Source organism: Rhizopus delemar, genomic scaffold, assembly GCF_000149305.1.
Source record: "Rhizopus delemar RA 99-880 supercont3.1 genomic scaffold, whole genome shotgun sequence".
Lineage (NCBI taxonomy): Eukaryota > Fungi > Mucoromycota > Mucoromycetes > Mucorales > Rhizopodaceae > Rhizopus > Rhizopus delemar.
Genome location: NW_027137827.1, coordinates 4,821,761 through 4,845,831, shown reverse-complemented (window position 1 = coordinate 4,845,831; position 24,071 = coordinate 4,821,761). Strand labels below are relative to the sequence as shown.

Genomic DNA, 24,071 nt, shown 5'->3' with positions numbered 1-24,071 from the left:
TAAAAAATTATGCTTCTTAGAACTTGTTGAAAGCCTTGGCAGTACCCTTAGCCTTGGAGACCTTAATAACGTTGAAACGAACGGTCTTGGAAAGAGGACGACATTGACCAATGGTGACCATATCACCACTATTATAAAAGATTAGCAATTGGATATCAAAGGCTTGGGGAGCTGCCACCTCACCAACTACCTCCATCCACAAAAACGAATCATTGCAAACCATTATGCTCATCAAATTGGAATAGAGTCATAGTGAGATGTGTGTTAAGGGGGAATACTTACACTTGGATAGCTTGGTTATCGAAAGCAGGAGAAACGTGAGCAGAGATGTTCTTGTGACGCTTTTCGTAACGGTTGTACTTGGGGATGTAGTGAAGGTAGTCACGACGAACAACGAGAGTACGCTTCATCTTGGTAGAGACGACAACACCAGTAAGGATACGACCTTGGATGTTGACTTCACCAACGAAAGGACACTTCTTGTCGATGTAGGTACCGACCTTAGCTTCCTTGGGGGTCTTGAAGCCGTTACCGACTTCCTTGAACCAACGTTGGTTGCGCTTCTTGGCATCCTTGGAGTTTTGGAAAATACCAGCTTGCTTTTGGAAAGCCTTTTCGGTCTATTCCAATAAACGCGGTTAAATAATATGTTGATCGTGTTTCGTATTGTTGTACTTACTTGGTGTTCCATGTTTAATACAAAATGAAAGAGGAGGAAGTAAAAAAATGCAAAATTTTTTGTCTTTATTCTTTTTGGCTGAGAAGGAAAAAAAAAAAAAGAATGGTCACATGCAATTTGATTGGGCTATTATACAAGCCACATATAGGCAGGATGCACTGGTATTAGGAAGAGAATGGTGCTTTGTTTCTTTTATTTACATAATACAATTTTTTACGATAGTTGTTGTTTTTTCTATGTTTTATGATTTTAAGCAGCAGCTGTTTTTTAAATTTCTTTGGGACCAGGCCCTCAGCTTCTGCATGTAATTCTTCTATAAACTTTTTTGCTATACGATGTTTATTTACGTGGCATAAGACAGAAACTACCATATCCACCATCGCATAATCAGGTGGGATTGAGTATGCTTCCATCTCATCTAAATAACGCATCATTGCTTTCATGTCCCTTCGTTCCACTGCATCCTTCATCCATATACCAAATGTCGCAACGGTCGGTGCACTATGTCGTTTGAGTTCCTCGTACGCTTTTTTCGCGTTTTCTATATCACCATTCTCTAAAAAAGTCTTAATCAGCGTGTTATAAATCACGACGTTCCCTCGCATGATGGGCTGTGACATATTTTGACAGACTTTCTGTATGGCTTGCATATCCCCTGTCGTACGTGCGATCAAATTGATAAACATGGTATAGATGTATGTCAACGACCGTTGTGTGCGATTCGAGAATGGACAGGTGTTGTAGAGCTGATCTAGGGTATCATAAAGGGCTTGCATGCCAACCAAGTGATTGTTTACATAGAGCGATCTGGCAAGACTATAGAGTGCTTCCTGATTAGGGAATCCACCTTGCTCTACCAGTTTCAAATATGTTGAAAGGGCCTCACTTGGCCGTCTTTGTTTGGCTAGTTTGACAATTGAAATACATGTTTCGGTAGTTCGGATTTTGCTGGTATCGATTGTATTGGGTTGTGTCGAATACGATCGTAAGAATTTCCACCTTGATTGAAATCTGCCACAACCAAGGCATGTTGATGGGTTTCTTCTCTGTAGTCTTAATAGAAGTGATTCATGTCTCGGCAAAATATTCGAAATAAATAAATTGAGCACGCGAGCTGGTCGCATGAGAGGTTTTGCCACAAAAAAAAGAAGTGAAATAGAAAAAAACTTCAATTTTGCAAAATTCCCTCCTAGCCCCTTTTTATGAATGTGACGCAACATATACCAAAAAAGGCAAATGGTCAAGTAATCCTATTTTTAAGAGTTGATCCTATTATTGCCATATATTAAAGCCTCCAATAAACAGTTGAGCTTTCTTTTGCTCCTTATAAAAAAAATTGTTGCCATATAATTCTGTATAAGTGTTGTAGTTGTATTTATTAAAAGAAAGATTTGTACATAGAAAGAGTACATGTATATATCAATGTAGCGTGTTTTCTAAATCAATGCGTCGTACATTTATGACCTTTCTTTTTCTTACATGACTTAACGAGTTTTCATCAAACAACATCTTACTTATTTTCAAGATACATGTACTTCAACGTTTAACCAACATAAGCATTCATTACATGTGCTTAAATAAAGAAAAATTTATTTATTAAAGTCTTTTGGTTCGAAGCCATTCATTTGCATCGGTAAACATAGTCCATGTTTCCAACGAGATAGTGTTCATTCTGTGTAATAACTCCATAGATTCTACTAACTTCTTCCAAAATTGAAAACCTATATCAAGGTCGGCTTGAATAGAGGAACATGTTGGGAATGCCTTTTCAGTATGTGCTAAAGCTTCAGAAGGTGGTTGACCTTCTACTATCCTTTCAAGATAATGTTTACATACGAGGCCCAACGCAACGTTAACATCAGCCATGTAAGGAAGGCTATCATTTGTAAAGATTGACTTCCTTTTCTTTTTTGCAAGAACAATGCTTACCTATCGTTAATTCCAAAATAATCATCTCTTTCCTTTCTTACGAGCCCATTCAAAAAGAAAGATAATGTAATCATTTCACTTAAATTTCTATAGCTTCTGTTCAATGCCTTTACGAAACTATTAAAAACAAGCAAATCACGGTTCAAAGGACCAGACCATTGAGCACTCTACATAAACGCAATCATAAGTATACATAAATAGACATATCCCAGTTGCCTACTTTAAGCTGAATCGGCAATAAAGAAAATATACGAGAAAGTAATATAATGTTCTTTTGTTCAGATTCTAGTATATGTCATCATTTATAAATGCCCATTTACTTGTTGTTTTCTTTTCTACTTACCGTTTCCAAGCGGTTTCGTGTACGTTTTACTGTAGGTTTTATTGCTCAATACTTCAAATCGAATCAACTCCAGTGCTGTCAATAGAGCTTCTTGCATTGACCTAGGGACTTGATCACCTTTAAATGCTGTATTCAGTGCTTTTCCCCATGGTGTAAGCAGATGTTTTGAGGATGTAATAAAGCTAAATAAATTCATTTATAACAACGTTTTAAATAAATATATAAATTTACTCTCTTATCTCTAATGTCTTCCACAACACATTGGCTATAATCTCATTCTTATCCTCAAGTGGCTAAAATATACATAAATAAACATTTTCATTTTTTTTCTCTTTCATTCCTGTATACCTGCTCAGGGTGTGGTTTAGTAATAGTTTTAGTAGCATTTGATTCATTTTCAAGTGTACGGATACAAAATTTCAAATCAATGTGAGTTGTCTATAACAATATATGTTAGAAAACATAATTTTATTTCTAAAAAGTGATGTACCTTTTGTGATTTCAATTCTGAATCAATCAAACACTTTGTTACATTCCATGAATTAGTTTTTTCATACACTGTATTTAAAGGAGTGACATCAATACGCGTTGCTCCCTCTGTAGGTTGATGATACATGATTTGCTCAACTGCAGGTTCAAACCAAAAGTAAGTAGCCACTTTACGTGTCTTATAAAATTGATGAAGAGGTTGAGTGAGAAAACTGAGTGTTTGAGTACGAATACTAAGAAGTTGATGAAGAAAGTGGTGGTATTCAGCAGATTCACCATTATCTAAAGGTGCATTCTCAATCAACACACCGGAAACGAGACTATTGATACACTGATCTGAATGTTAATATATGATTTGCCTTTGCCTTTTTTTAAAAAAATAAAAATACCTGTGGCCCAATAAGGCCTCGCATGAGATAATAGTAAAGCTCGTCTGGTAAACGATAACCAATAAATTCGTGGATATCGTTTGGTGCATGTTCAATATTTAATGGCTTGATCTCACCCTCATCGGTTAAAATTAAGTGGTATTTAACAGCACAGCGTGTACGACAAAAGAGGTCAATGTATTGTGTTTTAGAAATAATTGGATTGTCCGAGTAAGCTTGAACTGCATTGAATCCAGTCTTGTGTTGTTTGATTAAATCGTGAACACCTTTCAAAAAGAATTATTCTATTGATACTTATTATCCAAATCTTTTTATTTTACCTTTAAATGTAAAGCTCACTACAGATGTGTTGAGTGGAGGGAAGCTTGGGCAATATTCAAAACCGGCTAATATGCAAATATCCAAGAATTGTTCATCAGATACAACCAAGTCTTGAAGTACTGTCTTTTTGCTTATCCAGTGATAATTTCCTTTCTATTTTATTTTGTTTTGTATTTTCTACTTTAATCTTTTTGTGTACAAACTTCTTCCCCTGCCCTCTCTTTTTAATACCTCAAAATCAATACTTGTAATCATCTTATCAACATCCCACATTAATAGTTCAGAACCTCCACATACTGCGTTCACGAGTTGTCTAGGATGATTGTACATATAAGCAAGCTAATAACAATAACATCAGTGTCAATTCATCTTTTTTTTTTAATCTATCTGATTTACCTGAGCCCAAGCAGAGTAAGGAGCCCGAACAAATTCTATACCATTTTCATGCAAAATATGAAATACACTATTCAATAGATCTGCGGGATGGACACCTCCACTACTTGCCCAATTACTCATGGCCAAATCCACTTTTCCTTTTTCGTAAAATTCCCAACCAGTTGCTCGGTGATTTGGACGTGTATCTTCTTTTGAAAATGGCTTATCTTTACGAAGAATGGATAAACCAGGAAATACAAAGATGGGTGTGATGCCGTTGGTCCTAAATACGCGAGAACATTAACATTTTTTTTATATATATCCATCTGCCAAAAGAATCCTTTACTTAAAATGCTTTAATTCTTTTTCAATGGATTCTTTTAGTCGAAGAGGTAATCCACCCATGGCAGTAACAGCTGGCTCTTTTAATACAATCTTTCGAAGCCAATCATTACCCTCGATACCTAACCTTGTGTCTTTCAGTTGTGATGTGGCAGAGGTTTGAATTAAACGTCGTTCAGCCGTGAAAACTATTTCCAAAATCATAGTGGTTAAGTTCTTTTATTTATTACTGTAGCTTTAAAGAGATTATTATGTTTATTACTGTCAAAATGTCGAATCGGCATAACGGAAAACGATAAGAGATGAAATAAAAAAAAAAAGGAGAAAATAAATTTTATTCTATTTTCTCACTTTGGGTGACTTTAATTTTTGTTTGTATTCATGCATTTTCGTATATTGAATGATACATTTAAAGCTTTGCACTAATATTGGTAGAAAAAGCCTAGTTTTTCTTTTTTTTACAATAGCTTAGTGAAAGAAAAAAGAAGCATTTAGTACCATGTTAGATTTATTATGTAAAAAAAAATTAGTGTAGCGCGTATTATAATATTGGCCAAAGGTTTAAATATAAAAAAAGCATTATTAAAAATAACAATCGATCGTTTTCGCACCATCTTGTAATAGCAAATTCAGTCTATAAATGGATTGACAACGAATAGAGAGAGTGATAACATAAGGATGATAATTCGCGTACAACTCATTTACAATGAGAGGGGGTATACGTATTAGCCTGTTTTCTTGCCAAAGATAATGATTCACACAATTATCGTTGGCTTTCACTAAATTCAGCAATAGTTGTTTACAGTTTAATGAAATAAGATCCAATTCTAATACTTTGTCGAACCGGGTATTAGGCATATCCATGATAAGAGTGACAGGTAAGTTGGTTTCATTTGGAAAGTGACACTCGTGCATGACCAATTTTTGAAGGTTAGGTAAAAAATTGGAAATTTCGGTAAGTACCCCATCGCTCAAATTAGCCTTGTTGAGCTTTAACTCTGTAAGATGAATGTGACATTTGTTGGTTATTGGTAAATAATGGTCAACTTCGATATAGCTTATTTGCAGTGATTTTAGGTTGGGGCAACAGTCGCCATAGATGCCGAGGTTGAAAAAGCTCCAAAAGTGGCAAGGATGCTCAATAATCAAACGATGCAATTGAGGGCCAAGAATATTCAGGATGACTGAGGATACCGAGGATGAAAAATCGTCTTCGTACTCACCAGTGATGTTGCAATGAATGCCGTCGGATGTCATGGTCAACTGAACAACTATTTGGCGCAGATAGTGAAATTCAGGCGTATATTCAAGTTGAATTGTTCTTGGATGCTGAAACTTGATGAGTGAATTGAGAAGCTGCAGAAGAGCACTGATATATCGTACTTTGAGAATAATGAAGGGAATTCGGGTCATATGTTCAATAGATTGAATGTCAAATACTGCTGAGCTATGGATTGTTACTTGTAATTCTTGTAAACAAGGAAATTTCTGCAAAAAGTAGCTTATTTGAGGCATATAAATTGCATCAAAAGAAAAACAGCCATTAATTGATACTTTTTTCATTGATGGATAAGCTTCGACAGTCTGTGGGATATTTTGCAGGGCTTCTAAGGTGTCTAATTCAGTCTGTGTTAACCCAAAGTCGTGCCAGTCAATATCCAATTCAGCCACTTGACTAGCATATCTTAAAGCCAGCTCATAGTCTTGTTTTGTGGCATATCCAATTCGAGGAAATATGTTCAACCTGGTCAAGCAAGGGAAAAGCCGCAGTTCAGCTACATTTTCTATACGGACAGGCGTTGATCGAGGACCTAATAATTGCAGATTTGTCAAACTGGATCGCACTTCTCGCACACACTGGTAATAAAGTTCCAAGTTGTCACTTTCTCGAATTGTATCTGGTATCCTTTGTAGCTTGGTCCAGATATGTCCCTCTTGCATGATTCTCAAGAACGTTTTCCACCATCCATACGACATATTCTCGTCGTCTGATTCGAATACTTCTACATTCGGACAATAATCAATTAACATAGTCAACCTTTCATATAACTCTTCTAAATCGTAACTTCCTTCCATAAACTTTATTCTTTTCACAAATCGGCCTAGCTGATGAGGTGAGAGACATATGAACGGTATGTAATCATCTGTGAGATCTTCAAGATAGATGGTATTGTAAAGGTACGGCGTACAGATCAAGTTCCATGTCTTATTTACTAAACAATAGTTGACTAAATCTTCTATTGATAAGTGTGATATAATCTGATCCCACATTTCAAGCGGAAGGTTAGACCATACGGCACTTTTGAATTCCATGTGAAAAAAAAAAGTAATAAAAAAAAAGAATAGCTTAAACAAAATGCATATAAACTAAAAAATAGAAAGAAAGAGAAAAGGTAATTAATCATAATTGAATTTGTTAGACAACATTAATGCGAATTAACACTACATTTTTTTTAAAAGAAAAGAATCAAGATAATATTCAACCTGCTCACTCTTGTAGATTATCGCAAAGGCAATCCATCAAAACAGCTCTCTCATTTATAAATAAATATGAATATAAATCAAGAAAATCATATATTCCGGTATAGCAAATTTGTTTGGGATAATACTACGATTTGTTAATTTACGTATATTAAGCCATACAGTGGGGGATAAATTAATACAGTTTAAAAATTTCTTTTAAGTGTTATTTAAACACATTTGATCAAGCTAACTGTAAGAGCACTAGTAGGCTAGTAAAGTATAATGATTATAGGTACTTCTATATGGTGTATTGCTGCTGAATCTACTCAGTATTTCAAACAGTTTATAGTCAAACACGGTTTTGATAAAGAAACGAAGAGGATACAAGATTATAGTAAAATAAAGAAAAGAGTATATGATATATTGTGAATTATACCTTTCTTTGAATTGCAAATAGATTATCTGGAAAGATTGACTGAGATGGGTCACAACTAATGATTCAAGACGTACCATTTCTATCCATCTTGCAAAATATTGATAAATGTACAGGATAGGATTAGAAGTAATCACTCATCATTGATGGTTTTTATTTTTTTGAAAGCTGCCACCAAGTGGTTAAGCTATTCATCCAATAGAAAGCACAAAAAAAGAATAAAGCTATATATTTATCTACAGATTTTATTAGAATATTGAGGTACAATTCTTTCTTTTAACGTAGACTCCCACAATTCCAAGTATTCTTGATTCCTAAACCAAAACGTAATATTCATTATCTTAGAATCTCTCCAATTGACGGTCAGGTAACACTTGCCATAGTCTAAAGACTGATTACAAACACTCAAAATACGACTATAGAAGATGCCATATCTAAATTCAAGACTGTTCCTTCTCTTCTTTTTGATTGGAATCGTATTGAGCTTGATCGAATCCTTACTATTGTCCTTACAGATTAAAATGAGCTGCTCAAAGAGATAGACTTGCATCTCCTGTTCAGGAATACCACACTGGAATAGCGACAGCTTATCATGAAGTAAAAGGCTACCAAAACCATCGATCTGTGACGATCCTAGCTTATTCACGCGGCGTTTAATCTCATTCACCACCAGAGCGTTTTCATACCTGCGCCGTGTCTCATTTATCCTTTCCGCTACGCGACGCATGCTTTCTAATCCTTGTCTTACATCAAGCGCGTAAGGCCAATCAGGACGCGTGGCTTTAATCAATTCCTGTATTAATAAAGGATATTTACAGATTCTCTGCACTGGCTTGATGAGCATGGATGGCAATTCATATACAGGGTTTAGAATGTATGCCAGTCTTTGTAATCGATGGGTCTCTTGAGAGGTCATGTCTTGTGCAGAAAAATAATTAGAACAATAGAGCTCATAGACCATAAATCGTTTTTCATTTTGAATAAAGAGCAAGCCAAAGTTTTGATCCTTTGGCGATCTTTGCGCCATATCTTCTAATTGAATCAAGAACCGTTGTTGAAAATCAACCAAAGCATCCAAATTACCAAAGAGACAATGGATAGTTTCTGTATTCAAAATGAATTGTAACTGTAGTTTGTGCATATAATCCTTTTTTACAAGAGCTTAATCTCCTTTTTGTTTATATTATTTTTTGGTTTACCTGAAGTACTTCTAAATCCTGAACATATTTTCTTTCTGTCCCTAATAATTCAAGTACAACTTTATCACGCATGTCTTTGGGCTCATTTGATGAATATATAGCATCGTTTTTTGTTGGAAATGTAATAATATTCTTTTCTTCTAATATACGTAAAACAATACCAACCGTATTGAGTACCTAACTTGGGTCAGTTTCGGTTACTATTACACATACAAGTAACCTTCACCTTGGTGAATCCATTAATACTATCTTTATATAAATCTGATAATGTAAACAGCTCTTCTTCTTTTAATAACAAGTCCTGCCTGCAGGACACAATAAAATGGTACACATTTTTTTTACAGTCATTTAGCTTAGTACTAGAACGATCGATAGGGATTGGTATCCTTGGATTAAGTGCGTTGAATAAAGCAGCCAATGGTATACCTTGTCTACAGATATCCCAAATTTTGTTCAATGGATTGCTATCGGTATTCTCTGCAGTAAAAACAATATAATTTTCTATGTCGGGTACAAGTAACAATTTCTCGATTATTGAGCAACAAGAGTGATAAAGAGATGTTGTATAGGGTTGTTTAATGGTAATAGTTGATTGAATGACCATTGAATCATGGAGTGATGTGGACGAGTTATTGGCATTGGATATTGCGTGTAATGAAGATAATTGTGTACTTGTCTTTTTGAACGAATTCATAGACTTTATCAAGAAGGAAAAATAATTCATAAAGAATATAAAAAGGATTTAAATGATATTTTCATTCTCTCCCTTTCTTATCACTTTAGGGTAGCTGACCGGTCTCTCTTTCTCTCTTTTCATTTTTAATCTTAACCGACTCGGGATAATAACAAAGTAGCACAAATGAAACAAGACATGAAAAAGGAAAAATAAAAGAGAGACAACAAACGAATAAATTGTGTTTCACTCTATTCAACCAAAACATGAGCATCGTTCATCTTTATATGTGGATATCCCCCACCTATAAACCAAGAGAACTGTTTTATTTAAATATCCAAGAAACTTTTCTTTGTGCGTACCTTGTGTTTATCACAGTAATTCATCAACTATTATCGTTAGTTGAGAAAAAAACTTGTTATCATATATAAAATCAAGCAGAGTTACTATTTTCACTCTTAAATCACAGCAAGCAGGAATGAACAAACGATCCATTCTTAGTCTTATTTTTAGTAAGAGAACAATAAAAGGTGAATAAAGAACTTTATTTTAAGCTTTTGTGAAACATTAAGTTTCAAGGCAAAAGGAATTATTCCTTGAGTAAATGTGCAGGAAACAAAATGAAAATTTCCCTTTTAATTTTCTTTAAATCATTAAATCGATGTTAAAGCTAAAATATTTGGTTGGTTTTCTTTCTTTATTTACTGAATAAAATTATTTATCCAAGTAGATTAGATTGGTATTAAAAAATAACAAGTAAAGAAATAAAGATCGAGTTCTTGAGTTTGGTCGCTAAGCAATATCCCTCTAGAGTAGCTGTCTTCACTCAACAAGTGGGACCCCTCAAATTCGCTGAGATTAATTTTGATCCTGCTGATGAAGCTTTCAATGACTGTCTCACAAACGGTGTTAAGTTTGCGGATAACTCGACTATTGTACCATGTCGAGCGTTGGATAATCATTTGCAAGTTATCCGCCTTCATTTATCCAATTTACCTTTTTTGGATGAGAAGGCCTTGTTGGAAGTTTTACAAAAGAGTTGAAGGAAATATGAGGATATTACAAAGGACAAAATGTTTCAACACCGAAATTTGGGATGGAATTTACTCAAGCTTTACTCGCAGGGTAAATTGCTCCCTTCTCTCTCATTTTGTTTTTAACCTGGGTTATTTTTTTTTACCTACAATGTAGAAACAAGCGGTGGAATCTTTCCATGAAGAAACAATCAGTACGTTGACTGCAGCAGCATCACCTGCTGGTAGAGAAGTGCGCCGATCGATCCATCGTCCTGGTTATGCAAACCTTACAGAAGAACCCGTTGCTCATCATGGTCATGATGAACATATCGACGATTCCACAGAAAGCCCTAACGATAATACCTCTTCCGACGCCAAGATCAATTTGTTGTTGATCAAGCTGACGTCTCGGAAAAGTTTTATCAAATGCAACAATACGTCTTTGCTTCGTGGGTTCAAGTAACTTGGTCTTGGAATCAGATGTGCATCGTATTTTGCCGTTGTCCTCGATTTTACTTTTGCAAAATAACAATCGCATTCATAAAGCAATGATTCCTTTTTTTTGTCACCAGTTGTATACTAAGATCCGAAAACAGAGCCTCGATTCGTGGGCCACAAATATCAAGTTTCCACCTGCTGCAATGGTGAATCTGATTGAAATTACGCAAGATGTCTACAACAAGTAAAAGGATATTTGCAAAGCTGGCGTACCCATCCTCACTTTGGCAAGCATAATGGACAACTCGATTGACAAGCAGTTGACCATGTCGATCTACCAGCTCATCTAATTCCTCCTATACAATGCCACCAATCTCGAGATCTTGGAGGCGACCCTCATTACCAGGTACTTGGTGCCAGCTTTGCAACCACCGTTTGACCACCGCGAACGAAATATGCGCCTAGGATTCACTGCTACCGACCTTGCCGGCAAGCAGAAGCGCTCTCCCAGCTTCAATGGCTCCCCTGATTACATCATCACCACCTTCCCTCATGCAACAGTCGACGACACCAACGTTGGTTTTGGCGAGGTCAAATGGTCGACCATGGCTGATGATCATTTTTTGGTTAATTGGGACCTGATGCACCTGACAATGTTTGGAAAGGGTGCCCTCAATTCGAATGGTCTCTCAGCAAACCTGGCCATCCATATCATCGGTAGGTTAGATTGGGAGAGAGCAAAAAAAAAAAAAAAATAGAAAGCGAAAAAATTCTACTGGACACGCTGCACGATGAAATAAAAAAAAAAAGAATGAAACATTGTCATTATCTAAAGCCACAGTTGGGGTTCAAAGGTTGGCATGGTTGCGATGTTACTGTGCCAGCATGCCTGGATGGCAACTTTTTTTTTTCAAAGTGACAGAACCATCTACCTCAGGGACCCAATACCCTTACATTCTATAGACTTCGAGACATTTGTACATTAATTTAATATATAATACTTTGAATGCTTTGCCTATAGGCGAAACCTCATGGAGATAGGTCAAAAACCTGCTCCACATAGCCGCGAATAGCAGCAAAAACCTGTCTAAAAAAAAACAGGAGAGGAGAAAGAAAACATTTATTCAACAAAGCATAAAGAAGCTTGCACCGAGATTCATAAGAGCTTGACCAGGACCAGCAGGTTTTAGCAGAACATTGTAGGCAAGACATGCGCTACTCATGACGGTCTATGTATACGGAACAAGCTCCAATATGCAACGTCCCAATCACTTTCACTTAGGGCGTCAAGAGCTAAACTACATGGCTATGACAAACACCTGACAAATATCTGCCGATTCCTTCGCCTTAACCTACAGCCACCCACAGTTAAAAAAAAGTAAAATATTACAAAATAACGTTAAAAGCAATTTAATCTCATCAAATATAGAAATGGTAATATTTAGTTGTGTCTAACACTTTAAAAATTGTTTTTGTTTTTTTTGGGCACCCAGTATTATTGGGATAGGAATATTCGTATCTCTTCATTGATTGGTCAGCTTTTACCTTAGAGCTCAGAGCTCTTGTTTGTTTCGGCATTTGTCTAAACATTTGTGAGAACGCCAAACAAAGCTCTTGAAGTCTCATAACCTTAAGCTATTAGTAGCCTTACTAATCCTTGTCATCAGTATCTCCGTTTCTAGTAACTTGTTTCATTTGACTTTACCCTTAACCACTGACCAAAACTGTTCAGTTGGATTAAGTTCAGGAGAATAGGACGGCAAATAGACACAGCGGTAACCACAAGATTCTATATATTTGGTTATATCAACTGATGTATGAATTGGAGCATTATCATCACGAGGTAATAATCTTTCATATGCGGATACTGGTTCATTTCATCTATTATTGCTTTTAGAGGGTTAACCTACTGTCCTATAACTGTCATTTTGCTTATATGCCCAACTTCTCTCCACTTTCTCTTTTTATTGAATGGAGGCTGAGGAAGCTTTAGATTGCATTTGATCAGGCCTTGGGCCTAAAATGGTCGTTGTTTTTGTTCGTACTTTGGGACCTGTGGCCACTGCAGAGGAACCTTTCTTTGACCGTGCCATACTACGTTTCAAATTAATATGAAACGTAGATTCATCAGAATCGATGTCTGTTTTTTCCCATTTATGAATCCAATCCAGGCGCTCTTGAATCTTTTCCTCGCTGCTCCAATCTATGGATTGAAATTGGGGGTTTTTGAAGCAACAAGTTGCATTTTTTTTTTTTTTTTTTTTTACAAAATCAAACAAAATACTTTTGGATACTTTTAATTCTGTAAATGCTTGTAATAATTGCTTTATCATGTCGTCCAGGACGACTGAAGAGTTCGCATCAATGCATTCGAGAATAACTTTTTTGCATTCCTCATTGAGAGTGAGTGGACGACCAGTCTTTCTCTGTTTCTCAAAGATACTACTAGGATCTCTCTCTCGTACTGTTCAGCCCATTATTGTACTATACGAGCGTGACTCCCAAGCTGTTTTGCAGCAGCTGCAGCACTCAGGCACTTCTCAAACAACAGCTTGAAGAACCTCGCTTTGTCCTGATCAAAATAGCGTGTATAATCTCGCTTCAATGATGTTTTCTCATAACAATACCATTACCAGGCTTTTCCTCCTTTTCCATCTGCATTGCCTCTATCGCTTTCTCGTTCTCCAGAGGCAGTTGAGCTAAGTATTGTGTATGAGAGCTCAATGTTTCAAGACGAAACTGCTCCTCATCAACAATATAATCCATTGGTTCTGGCCTGCCATACTCGTCAACGACAGAACCTTTCTCATTTTCATATAAGAATTGAATGTTCATTATCATGTGGCTTCTGGTGTAATTGTGGAAAAGAAATAAAAGAAAGACTAGTACTTTGGTGTGCTCTTATATATTCAAAGATGCCAAGGCTTGTACTACAAAAAACATTCTTGACAACAGGGCATCCGAAGACGAATTTACATTTCGTACAACATGACTTTTGTTCTTGCCATCAAATAAATTCATTTTCTACTAGGGCAAATTTACATTTCGTACAAAATGAACTCTATTCTCGCCATTGGCTGCGTTTACTTTCAGACAAAGGCGAATTTACTTTCTGGAAATAGTGTAAATGAGTTAAAAAAACCCCCATCATCACACTTGCATGTTTGTTTGATCAAACGGAGCCTAAACTTTATTGAACTCTTCAATTGAATAGCCTGCGAATAACCAAAAAGGTATCAATAACTGCATCACTGCGTTTCTCCTTGAACGTAGCACATCTCTTCTCATCAAAAAGGCATGTCCATCGTCCTTTAAAAACTTGTAATGTCGCTTCATTCGAAGTATTATATACCAAGTCCACATACTCAAACAGACCACACCACCACTAATGACCATTTTCCATTGTGTTCCCCTGAATGATTTTATCCTTTTGATATTATATCCAACGACACCCCAAAGAGAGCTTGTTCCTACCCATAACAAGTTGTTGATGTAATTTTGATATCTATCTTGACGCTCCTGTACTCGCTGCAGTGCTATACAATTCTCTTGAATGTGAATGATGGGTATATCATCATGGATTACTCGCTCAAGTTCTTGTGGATTGGAGATACCAATACAGATAATAGGTGTTTTTGGATACCGCCTCATACGTTTACTTAGATTCTGTTCTTCCCAGTTTGAATGTGCTAATTGAAGGATGTAAAGGATCTCTTTTGAATCTAGAGTTGAAAGTCTTGACGAAACAATAAACTTGTTAGGAATGTCAAACATGGACTGAGATGTGGTGTGTTAAAGAAGGAGACTACAATCATGTGTTTTTGTTGCATTTATTTAAACTAAGCCACGCAGTGTACAACCAGGTTGTAGTAAAAGAACATTCACCCTTTCTCCTTTCACACTTTTGCATAATTTACGCGTCTTTTTTATGATAATTACCATCTGCTTTAACCGGTATGCTTTGTAGTCACAGTATCCTGTCTGCTGAAGTCAAGTTTTTAATCCGTTTCGACAATGTACCTGGTTCTTTCTGTTTAATTTAAAGAATAATGCATCTTTCTTTTCTGAATAATCAATTTCCTTACAAAAATAGCAATAAAAAAATGATATCATATTGTCTGCTTGTGTCTTAGCTTTGTTTTGACAAGAAAACCATACTCAGATAGACATTTTAATATTAAAACATACTGATAGGGTATATGAAATGTCAGTCTCAGTCATCAAGACATAAACAAAATAAGAATAAAAGTGCTTACCTCCGAAAAGTAAAGCAATCATCGATTGCAGCCTAGTTCTGCTTCCTTTTCAGAAGAGAACGGCAAGGATTTTGTTTACAGTGTGGAATTGACTGTTGTTTAGAAAGGCTTAATGAAGCCGGGAGTATGACCATGTCCATAAATGAAAGACCAGATAGCGAAAGAAGAGGACTAGATAGCGAGACAATATGGGTTTTTTCTTTTTCTTTTTACGCATGTCGTTTTTAAACTGAAAGGAAAAAAAAAAACGATGAATAAACAAAGCAAGTCTTCCATTCACTCTTTTTTAATGTCTTTTTTTCTTGGAACACGACGCGTACCCCTGTTTTATCACTTTTTATCTTATCAAGTCAGTTATGATGCAAAAATTGATTGTTCTTTAACATTTGCTTGAAGCAACTTGTGCAAAAAGAGGATAAGGTATAAATGTAACTCTCTCATTAAAGTTCAAAACTACGTCTGCCTCTTCTGTATGCTTGGCAAAGAAGCAAAGAGATGCCCCTTTTTTTTGTAGCTTTCTAGAAGGAATCTGAAATCAGATTTACCTTCTCAGGGTTTGAACATTGATCATACTTTTTTTTTTTTTAGTTTAATGCTGGACAGCAAAAAGGCTTTATGTAGTGTACTTCATATCTCTTTCTATTCTTTAATATGGCCTTAGTATTCTTCTTTCTCAGCTCTTTCTTAGTTTTAACGTTAACATCGTTGATACTGTTGGTACAAGATGAAGTTTTAGATTTTACTTGTATAGATAAATCATGCTTTATTTTCCCAAACAAAAACAGAACAAAGTAAAACGATACAAACTAGTAAACTTCGGCTATATCATAACTGGTATGATAAATCAAAAGGCTATTGTAAAAGAAGATGGCAAGATATTTCTAGCCAGCTCTTCCTTATTCTCTTCTAACAATATATCACCATTTGTATTCATTAAAAATCCGTGACTACACAGGAGAAGGAGCGTGTTAAACACCTTAAGGTCATAATTGAAGTCGTAAAAAAAAAGCCTGGAAAATGCAACGCTTATATACATTTACCTCTTCTCAATAAACTAGTTTAAGCACTTTGAACTCAACAACTATTAGTCAGAATGAATAGCCTTTGTTGATGGCTTCATTGACTTTGTCTTATCTCTTTAAATCATGTCAACCTTTTAGGCGTTTGAATCTGTCTTTGGGTAATTACTCCCCACTGTCGAAAGCTCGACTTTGATAAGTCAATATTAGGACCTGCTACGATGAGAAACGACAGGCGAATACTTTAGTTTTTTAACAAGTATTCTCATTTTCTAAAGTGATAAGACTCATCAATACTTGAAAAAAAATTCGAAAAGGAGATTGCTTTATAAAATTTTGTCGGAGGTAAAAAAATCATGAGTCTCGTTGAGTCCTACGGGCCATATACTGCCCTTAGAGAGTAGCCGAATAAAATAACAATCACAAAAGCGAATTGAGCTAGCAAAGATAAGGGTAGATCTGATTTGAACGGGTTTTGGTGATATTAAGCACTTTTTTTTTTTTTTTTTTTTTTTTTTTTTTTTTTTTTTTTTTTTTTAAAAAAAAAAGGCCTCTTCCTTTTTTGCAACCAGAAATAATTAGGAGATAAATAAAAACATCTTCAGGTCCATTGAAATTTTTTGTTGATCAGTAAAATTTATGGTTGAACAATACAATTTATGGATAATCAGTAAAAATGATTTTATCATCAAAACAAATGCTATAAAACCAATATAAGAAGATTTCAGAGCGTTCCTATTCCAATCCTTGTTGCTTCTATTCGGACATCTAATGTGGTACATGCTCTATCCTTCTTACGGCAACGTTCGCATTGCTATCAACAAATGAAGTATTTGAAATTATCCAACCATATACATCACTTTTTAACGAACGAAAGCCCCAGAGGTTTGCAAAGTGGTGCTCAGTCCAAAATGTATCATTTTTAAAAGCAAAACAAGACAGAAATACAAATAGTAGAAAAAGAAAGCTTTATATATTAGATGACATGTATTATGATAAGCACGAATAATGGTATAAAGTAAAATGTATAACTAATACTTTTCTTCATAGACAGTTTGTTGGTGTTTATTTGCGAATATTTGCCCAGGTACAAAACATCCATCTTGAATTTGAAAAAAAAAAAATGGGTATGAAATTATCAGTTATGCTCACAAATTTCTGTCTAACGTTCATTCAGAAACGAGACTGAGGCTTTTACAACAAATGGTTAATCATCTGCTTGGCCGTTCCTTTGTTGATAAAGTTTATGTTCCAATGTCTAATTATGCATCCTCACCGTTTAACGAAAGGGATTTGGATACAATTGACGAAATTACGGGAAAGCTTGAACACGTAATAGGAAGCACTCCAGATAGGATGATGCTACGTATACAGGCTGAAAACTCATTACTAATTTTCTATTTGATTGGCGATAGATATGCTCGAATATCTTCAACCTGTTGACCATAATGTTTGTTTGGTTTCGATCGACTTTGCTGGACTTTCCTCGCGTTCTTATTGAAGATTTTTTGGAAGGATATCCTGCTATTAAAAAATAGCCATTGAAACTTTCGCTTCTCATAATGAGATTCTTCTTCTAGACTCTCTACTTCTGTTGTCAGACAATCAACTATTTCAAAAATTTGATTGTAGAAAAAAGTTGATTCAACGATCAAGAAAAAGGAATAATATAACACATGATTTTTTATGAAGACTTTGTGAAGTTATTGGATAGTAAATAAAATAAGTTCAGACTGTTTTTACGACGTTTACTGTACAAAAAATAAAATACAAGCATTTATGTTATAGACAATTTACTGATCACCAAAAAATTCCAATGGACCTGAAGATGTTTTTATTTTTGTCTCCTAATTTTGTATTTTCAAGCGCGAAACACTGTAATTATTTATTTTTTGACACACTGTTACACCATTCAAAGCCTATCCTTTTCTCTCTCTCTCTCTTCTTCTTGTTCTCTCTTTGTATTGTAAATGTCTACAATTGGTCTTCCTTCAGCTGGCATTGGCATTGCTCACCTTCCAAACCAAAGGCATCGAATTGTTTCTAAAAAGGGAACTCAATTTACTTTAATGGTCTGTGGTAAGTTTTACTTGTAATTAGCAACATTAAAAAGTAAATTCTCCCCCCAAAAGGTGAATCTGGTCTTGGAAAGACAACATTTATCAATACACTTTTTGCAACTACCATTAAAAATTATAAAATACCTGAAAAAAGACATGCAAAACAATTGGATAAAACAGTAGATATTGAAATTACAAAAGCAGGTAAAGTAAAGAGAAATAAACCAACCTTAGAATAAAAAAAAGGGGAGAGGAAGGGATTATTACTAATACTTAAAAGAACTCGAGGAAAAGATGTTTCGAGTGAATTTAACCGTAATTGATACACCTGGGTTTGGTGATTATGTGAATAATAGAGATAGCTGGACTCCCATAGTAGAGTTTATTGATGATCAACATGAAAGCTTTATGGTTCAGGAACAGCAACCAAAAAGAGAAGGAAAGATTGATATGCGTGTACATGCCTGTCTTTATTTCATTCAGCCCAATGGACACAGGTGAGGGAGAGAAAGAGAGAGAGACATAGTCATGTTTGTATTGATGCTTACTGTGTGCACATTAGTTTAAAGCCACTGGATATTGAAATTATGAAACGCCTTGGTTCTCGAGTCAACTTGATTCCTGTGATTGCAAAAGCCGATACATTAATACCTCAAGATTTAATTCTCTTTAAAAACAATGTAAATTGAAAGAATTACGTCTTGCTTTTCATCTAATGGAGCTATAGATACGTCAAGCCATTGAAGATTACCATATTCGTGTCTACTGTTGCCCCATCGAGAGTGAGGATGAACACATCACAAAGCGTAATCAGGACATTGCCTTTGCTTCTCCCTTTTCCATCATCGGTAGTACCGACCTTGTTCAAAGATCAGATGGTCAACAGGTGAGGGGTCGTGAGTACAGTTGGGGTATCGCAGAAGTTGAAAATGAAGCACACTGTGATTTCAAGAAATTAAGGAATCTATTGATACGTACACACATGTTGGATTTATTGACAACCACAGAAGAAATACATTATGAAAATTATCGACAGCAACAAATGGCATCGCGTCAGTTTGGTGAACCAAAGTAAGTTGAAAGAGATGATGTCGTCATTAATATTAAATGCTTTTTTGGGTGTAGGGCTACTAAAAAGCAAGAGAACCCCAAGTTTCGTGAAAAAGAAGAGGAACTTCGTAAATCGTTTACAACTAAAGTTAAGAGTGAAGAAACTCGGTTTAGAGAGTGGGAACAGAAGGTAAAACGGTCTTTAAACTGCACTTGCGATATACTTATGAATTTCAAATAGCTTATTAATGAAAGAGACCGTTTAAATAAGGATTTAGAAGTACATCATTCACAAATTAAACAATTGGAGCTTGAATTAGACGTATTGTATCAACAACAAGCATCTCGCAGTGGAACCATTCGCCGTTAAATAAACAGTTTCCGCTCTCTTAAAATTTTTTTTTATTCTGTAATGACTTGGAAAAGTATACCCAACGTTCATTCCAACATTGTGAATGTCACCTTAAAGAAGTATAACGAATTACCTAAACAAGGAAAGCCTATATTTCATGAGAAAAAAGCAGAATGGACAGTATTAGCTTCTATTGTTATGATACACCACTGTATGTAATACTAAGTTGTATTTTATTAAGCTAATATTTTTTATAAAGCCACCAAAGATATAAAAGTGATATCTTTAGGGTAAAGTATCAGCGTATTGCTTCATGTGTTGTTATTAACATATAAGCAGTACTGGATTAAAATGTTTACCTTTCAGTAAACTATCAAAAACAGGCGATAACTTGCATGATAGCCACGCAGAAGTGATTGCTCGTCGAGGTTTTATAAAGTAAGTTGGTTCATAGTAATAAAAGTTTATATTAAAGCATGAGTGACGATAGATTTTTATTGGATCAAGTGAACAGTAATGAATATTTTGAAACAAAGGATGATAAGTTGATACTGAAGCCTGAATATTCATTTCACATGTACATCAGTCAATCACCTTGTAAGCACTTTTAACACAAGGAAGAGCTATTGTTCATAAGTTTATAGGTGGTGATGCTTCAATGTCTGCCTTGTCCAACAGTCAAACTCTTGAATCTTTTCAACAATTTCAATCTGGTTCAAACAAACGAAAAAGAATGGAAGAAGAGTATCCATCGATAGTAGAAAACATGTACGTGAATAAGAAACAAAAGACATCCACACAACAGTTCCGAAGAGGCCGATTTGAATTTGATCAACTGGGTATTTTGAGAACAAAGCCAGGTATACAAAATGATGCTACACTAGTACATAATTAATCTTTGAACAGGCCGGCTTGATTCTGAGCCTACACTTTGCATGTCTTGCAGGTAAGATGATAGGATGATTAATGAACCGAAGGATAACAGTTTGCAGTGATAAAATGGCGCGGTGGAATGTATTGGGCGCTCAATCAGCTTTATTATCTCATTTGTATCATCCCATTTACCTCGAATCTATCACAATTGGTGACATGTACGATCAGCATGCACTTGAACGCGCTCTTTACGAACGCGTCTCACTTGTTAATTTACCAAACTCTTATTATAAACTCAATCGTCCAGTCATTTCAAGTACTGATATTTCCTTTGAGGCTTCAAAAACTTCTTTAGAAAAGACCTATGAATCTACGATTCCTTGTTCTACTTGTAATAACACATATATGTATAAAATACACAAAGTAACGATAATTCTTTAGCAATCTTATGGGTGACTGGCATGGTAAAATCCGAAGTATTCGTTAATGGTCAAAAACAAGGTGCACCTAAAAATAAGCCAACGAATGCCAAAACAAGGTAAAACCAGATGGACTATATAGAATACACAGCGATTGATATGAAGACTATAGACCATCCATTTGTAAATTAAGCCTGTTTCATGAATTTTTAAAGGCATTCAAAAAAGAACACAGTGAATCAAAAAGTTATTTAGATTGGAAGAAAGATGCAGTAGAATATCAACAAGTGAAATCCTACTTACTTGATCAAGTATTTCAATCCTGGGTGCAAACACCAAACGAATATGAACAATTTAATTAATTATTATTAATTTTCTATTTTGTGTCTATACATTTTTTTTAATGCTGCCTTCATTTCTGTCATTGTAAATGGTTTACTTATAAAATCATTCATCCCTACTTCAATACATATTTGCCGATCTTGTTTAGTGGCTGATGCTGTTAGTGCTATTATATACGCATTCATCTTATTTCTTTCTCTAATGTTCCTTGTTGCCTCTAATCCATCCATTTCAGGCATATATAAATCCATCTGTCCCAGACACAAATATTAGTAAAGATTGTTTAGTTATACAATATGTACATACAAAAATAACATCATAGTCGTGTTTTATCATTAACTCTAATGCTTCCCTTCCATTTCCTGCTGTTGTCACATCTTGATACCCTAATCTCTTCAATATACTAAGCGCAATTTTTTGATTTACTATTCAAATCGTATAAATAATCTACTACTACTTTTTTCCTGTTCGTATTTACAAATATTGTCTTCTGCCAGCAATATCTTGATGGGATGTTCTATCGCCAAATTCTCTTCTTGTTCCACTTTTTTGGGTACTGTTTGTGCTGTTTCTGGAAAATGTGTTTTTGAAAGTATGTTTTGTAATCCTGTCGTCGAGGTGGGTTGGGGTATATTATTGCGTAAGATGGGTACAAAACTCTCATTGCTTGAGACAGACGAAGAAGAAGGTGAAGAAGGCGGTTCTTGAGCAATTGCCATCGGTAGTGTTAATGCAAATCGGGATCCGACACCTTCTTCTGATTCAACCCAAAGCTCACCTCCCATGCGACTCACCAACATGCTCGATATTGCTAGACCAAGGCCTGTACCACCGTACTTGCGAGCTGTTGAGATGTCAATTTGTGAAAAGGACTTGAACAGACGAGGCAATCGGTCGGCCGGCATACCGATCCCTGTATCTGTCACAGAAATTTCCAAATTGACACGGTCCTCTGAGTCCGGATCCTCTGTCTCGTCATAATAACAACTATCACTTGAATCGCTGCTGTTATCGGTTGATTGATGCGTTTTTTTACGTCTGACAATCTTCTTTTGATGAACACGTTCGATTTGTGCTGCATAACGTTCTTTGAAGTTTGAAATGTCGGTGGCTGGTTTAGATATCTTGATTTGAATACCACCTGTTTTAGTAAACTATATACAAAAGAGGAATCAGATTCCTTGTTAAAATACTCTTTTTCATTCTTCATGTTTTAACTCTTTATTAAGTTAACCTTGGTAGCATTTGAGCACAGATTGATCAAAATTTGTGTTAATCGAACCGTATCCCCTGTGAGATGATCAGGTATTTCTGGGTCAATTTTCCAAATGAACGGTAAAACTGTATATCCTGAAAAGGTGGGTGGTGAAGAAAGCAAACCAATTGATTTTAATTTTTGAATAAGTTGAGGAATTGGAATTGTGTCGCTAATATCGGGTGGACATTCGACAATTTGTATTAGTTTTGGATGTTGAGCACTTGCTGCTTGATGCCGTGCCATATTGAGTGCATCTAATGTATTTTTAAGCATTAGTAGCAAAACCAACAAACAGAAAAGTTTTTTTTTTAAATTTTTTTTTAATTTTACCTTTGATGCACTTTCTTAGACTAAATCTTCGATATTCTAATTTAAATCTTGGATTATGATTCATTTTAGAAATATCCAATATGTCATTAATAACAGTAAGTAAATGATTTCCACTTGTTTGTATAACTTGTAAATGTTCTGCTTGTTCATCATTTAACAAATGCCGTTCTTGCAATAATAAATCAGTCAATGCAATCACTGCATTCAAAGGTGTTCTAGAAAAGTAAGTCAATTTTTTTTCTTCTGTGACACAAACATTTTTGGATTTTTTTTACCTTATTTCATGGCTCATGTCTGCTAAAAATCGTATTTTGTTTTCTGCATCTTGTAATGCAGCGTTTTTAATCATTATTAAATTATCGCGTTGTCGTAGACGTTGTACCTCATTCGTCACACGTTTTTGTACAGCTTTCAATATGCTCATAATAAAATCCACTTGCTGTTTATCAAGTGGCTGATGATGCATAACCGAGATTAACCCAATAGGCTCTGTTGTGTCTAATCGAAGACCTACGAAGCCGCTAAATGAAGGATACGGTGACGTGTCTGATGTGTCTGATGTGTCTTGTGTGACGTGGTATGCTGCATCATCTAGTGTTTTTAAATGGGGTGAATTTTCTGAAAATGAAGAAAATGCAACCGCAGAGTATTTTTTTCTATGACAATGATTAATATTATACATGACGATGACGATGATTATTATTATTACAAGGCATTGTGTTGCTGCGTAGAATAACATGCTTTTATAAATAAATAATGTTCATTTGTTGGTAAATAAGAATTAATAACTTGAATCGGTGGGCATCCTTCATTCTCTTTCATGTCTTTGCATTCTTGTGCTGTTAACAGTCGATGGATCATGACTGTTTGTACATTAGTCAGTGTTGCTATCTGTTGAACAAGACAATCTAAAAATTTATCTCCTACTTCATCATAGGTTGTCTCTAATAGTGTTTGTATTGTTCTTTTAGACACTTTTGGCATTTTTGTGTGAAAAAAGAAAAAAGGAAAAAAAAAAAAAAA

At 35.3% G+C, this 24,071-nt stretch overlaps 12 protein-coding genes across 12 annotated transcripts; 6 read left to right on the top strand and 6 right to left on the bottom strand.

Moving 5' to 3' along the window:
* Nucleotides 1–16: 16 nt before the first annotated feature.
* Nucleotides 17–691, bottom strand: RO3G_01877 (RPYS18 protein; the record flags this gene model as incomplete). Its single annotated transcript, XM_067656468.1, has 3 exons — nucleotides 17–128; nucleotides 283–620; nucleotides 680–691. 3 exons carry the CDS (start codon nucleotides 689–691, stop codon nucleotides 17–19), a joined length of 462 nt encoding a protein of 153 aa, XP_067512569.1.
* Nucleotides 692–1,363: 672 nt separating this feature from the next.
* RO3G_01876 (uncharacterized protein) lies at nucleotides 1,364–1,775 on the top strand (the record flags this gene model as incomplete). The annotated part of the gene is made up of 2 exons (XM_067656467.1): nucleotides 1,364–1,366; nucleotides 1,617–1,775. 2 exons carry the CDS (start codon nucleotides 1,364–1,366, stop codon nucleotides 1,773–1,775), a joined length of 162 nt encoding a protein of 53 aa, XP_067512568.1.
* Nucleotides 1,776–2,275: 500 nt separating this feature from the next.
* Nucleotides 2,276–5,071, bottom strand: RO3G_01875 (uncharacterized protein; the record flags this gene model as incomplete). Its single annotated transcript, XM_067656466.1, has 12 exons — nucleotides 2,276–2,555; nucleotides 2,609–2,775; nucleotides 2,829–2,893; nucleotides 2,952–3,133; nucleotides 3,183–3,244; nucleotides 3,300–3,389; nucleotides 3,442–3,771; nucleotides 3,830–4,095; nucleotides 4,150–4,303; nucleotides 4,382–4,489; nucleotides 4,547–4,808; nucleotides 4,872–5,071. 12 exons carry the CDS (start codon nucleotides 5,069–5,071, stop codon nucleotides 2,276–2,278), a joined length of 2,166 nt encoding a protein of 721 aa, XP_067512567.1.
* Nucleotides 5,072–5,496: 425 nt separating this feature from the next.
* On the bottom strand, nucleotides 5,497–6,808 carry RO3G_01874 (uncharacterized protein; the record flags this gene model as incomplete). Its single annotated transcript, XM_067656465.1, has 2 exons — nucleotides 5,497–5,501; nucleotides 5,671–6,808. The coding sequence occupies 2 exons, from the start codon at nucleotides 6,806–6,808 to the stop codon at nucleotides 5,497–5,499; spliced, it is 1,143 nt and encodes a 380-aa protein (XP_067512566.1).
* A 1,187-nt stretch (nucleotides 6,809–7,995) lies between these two features.
* Nucleotides 7,996–9,034, bottom strand: RO3G_01873 (uncharacterized protein; the record flags this gene model as incomplete). The annotated part of the gene is made up of 2 exons (XM_067656464.1): nucleotides 7,996–8,910; nucleotides 8,963–9,034. The coding sequence occupies 2 exons, from the start codon at nucleotides 9,032–9,034 to the stop codon at nucleotides 7,996–7,998; spliced, it is 987 nt and encodes a 328-aa protein (XP_067512565.1).
* Nucleotides 9,035–10,685: 1,651 nt separating this feature from the next.
* On the top strand, nucleotides 10,686–11,114 carry RO3G_01872 (uncharacterized protein; the record flags this gene model as incomplete). The annotated part of the gene is made up of 2 exons (XM_067656463.1): nucleotides 10,686–10,760; nucleotides 10,827–11,114. The coding sequence occupies 2 exons, from the start codon at nucleotides 10,686–10,688 to the stop codon at nucleotides 11,112–11,114; spliced, it is 363 nt and encodes a 120-aa protein (XP_067512564.1).
* A 1,997-nt stretch (nucleotides 11,115–13,111) lies between these two features.
* Nucleotides 13,112–13,204, top strand: RO3G_01871 (uncharacterized protein; the record flags this gene model as incomplete). Its single annotated transcript, XM_067656462.1, has 1 exon — nucleotides 13,112–13,204. The coding sequence occupies one exon, from the start codon at nucleotides 13,112–13,114 to the stop codon at nucleotides 13,202–13,204; it is 93 nt and encodes a 30-aa protein (XP_067512563.1).
* Nucleotides 13,205–14,291: 1,087 nt separating this feature from the next.
* RO3G_01870 (uncharacterized protein) lies at nucleotides 14,292–14,863 on the bottom strand (the record flags this gene model as incomplete). Its single annotated transcript, XM_067656461.1, has 2 exons — nucleotides 14,292–14,398; nucleotides 14,455–14,863. 2 exons carry the CDS (start codon nucleotides 14,861–14,863, stop codon nucleotides 14,292–14,294), a joined length of 516 nt encoding a protein of 171 aa, XP_067512562.1.
* Nucleotides 14,864–17,618: 2,755 nt separating this feature from the next.
* RO3G_01869 (uncharacterized protein) lies at nucleotides 17,619–17,902 on the top strand (the record flags this gene model as incomplete). Its single annotated transcript, XM_067656460.1, has 2 exons — nucleotides 17,619–17,696; nucleotides 17,780–17,902. The coding sequence occupies 2 exons, from the start codon at nucleotides 17,619–17,621 to the stop codon at nucleotides 17,900–17,902; spliced, it is 201 nt and encodes a 66-aa protein (XP_067512561.1).
* Nucleotides 17,903–19,011: 1,109 nt separating this feature from the next.
* Nucleotides 19,012–19,844, top strand: RO3G_01868 (uncharacterized protein; the record flags this gene model as incomplete). The annotated part of the gene is made up of 4 exons (XM_067656459.1): nucleotides 19,012–19,104; nucleotides 19,152–19,495; nucleotides 19,550–19,664; nucleotides 19,716–19,844. The coding sequence occupies 4 exons, from the start codon at nucleotides 19,012–19,014 to the stop codon at nucleotides 19,842–19,844; spliced, it is 681 nt and encodes a 226-aa protein (XP_067512560.1).
* Nucleotides 19,845–20,484: 640 nt separating this feature from the next.
* RO3G_01867 (uncharacterized protein) lies at nucleotides 20,485–21,241 on the top strand (the record flags this gene model as incomplete). The annotated part of the gene is made up of 3 exons (XM_067656458.1): nucleotides 20,485–20,686; nucleotides 20,860–21,090; nucleotides 21,141–21,241. 3 exons carry the CDS (start codon nucleotides 20,485–20,487, stop codon nucleotides 21,239–21,241), a joined length of 534 nt encoding a protein of 177 aa, XP_067512559.1.
* Nucleotides 21,242–21,620: 379 nt separating this feature from the next.
* RO3G_01866 (uncharacterized protein) lies at nucleotides 21,621–23,397 on the bottom strand (the record flags this gene model as incomplete). The annotated part of the gene is made up of 6 exons (XM_067656457.1): nucleotides 21,621–21,626; nucleotides 21,767–21,885; nucleotides 21,939–22,614; nucleotides 22,695–22,972; nucleotides 23,049–23,263; nucleotides 23,324–23,397. The coding sequence occupies 6 exons, from the start codon at nucleotides 23,395–23,397 to the stop codon at nucleotides 21,621–21,623; spliced, it is 1,368 nt and encodes a 455-aa protein (XP_067512558.1).
* Nucleotides 23,398–24,071: the final 674 nt, after the last annotated feature.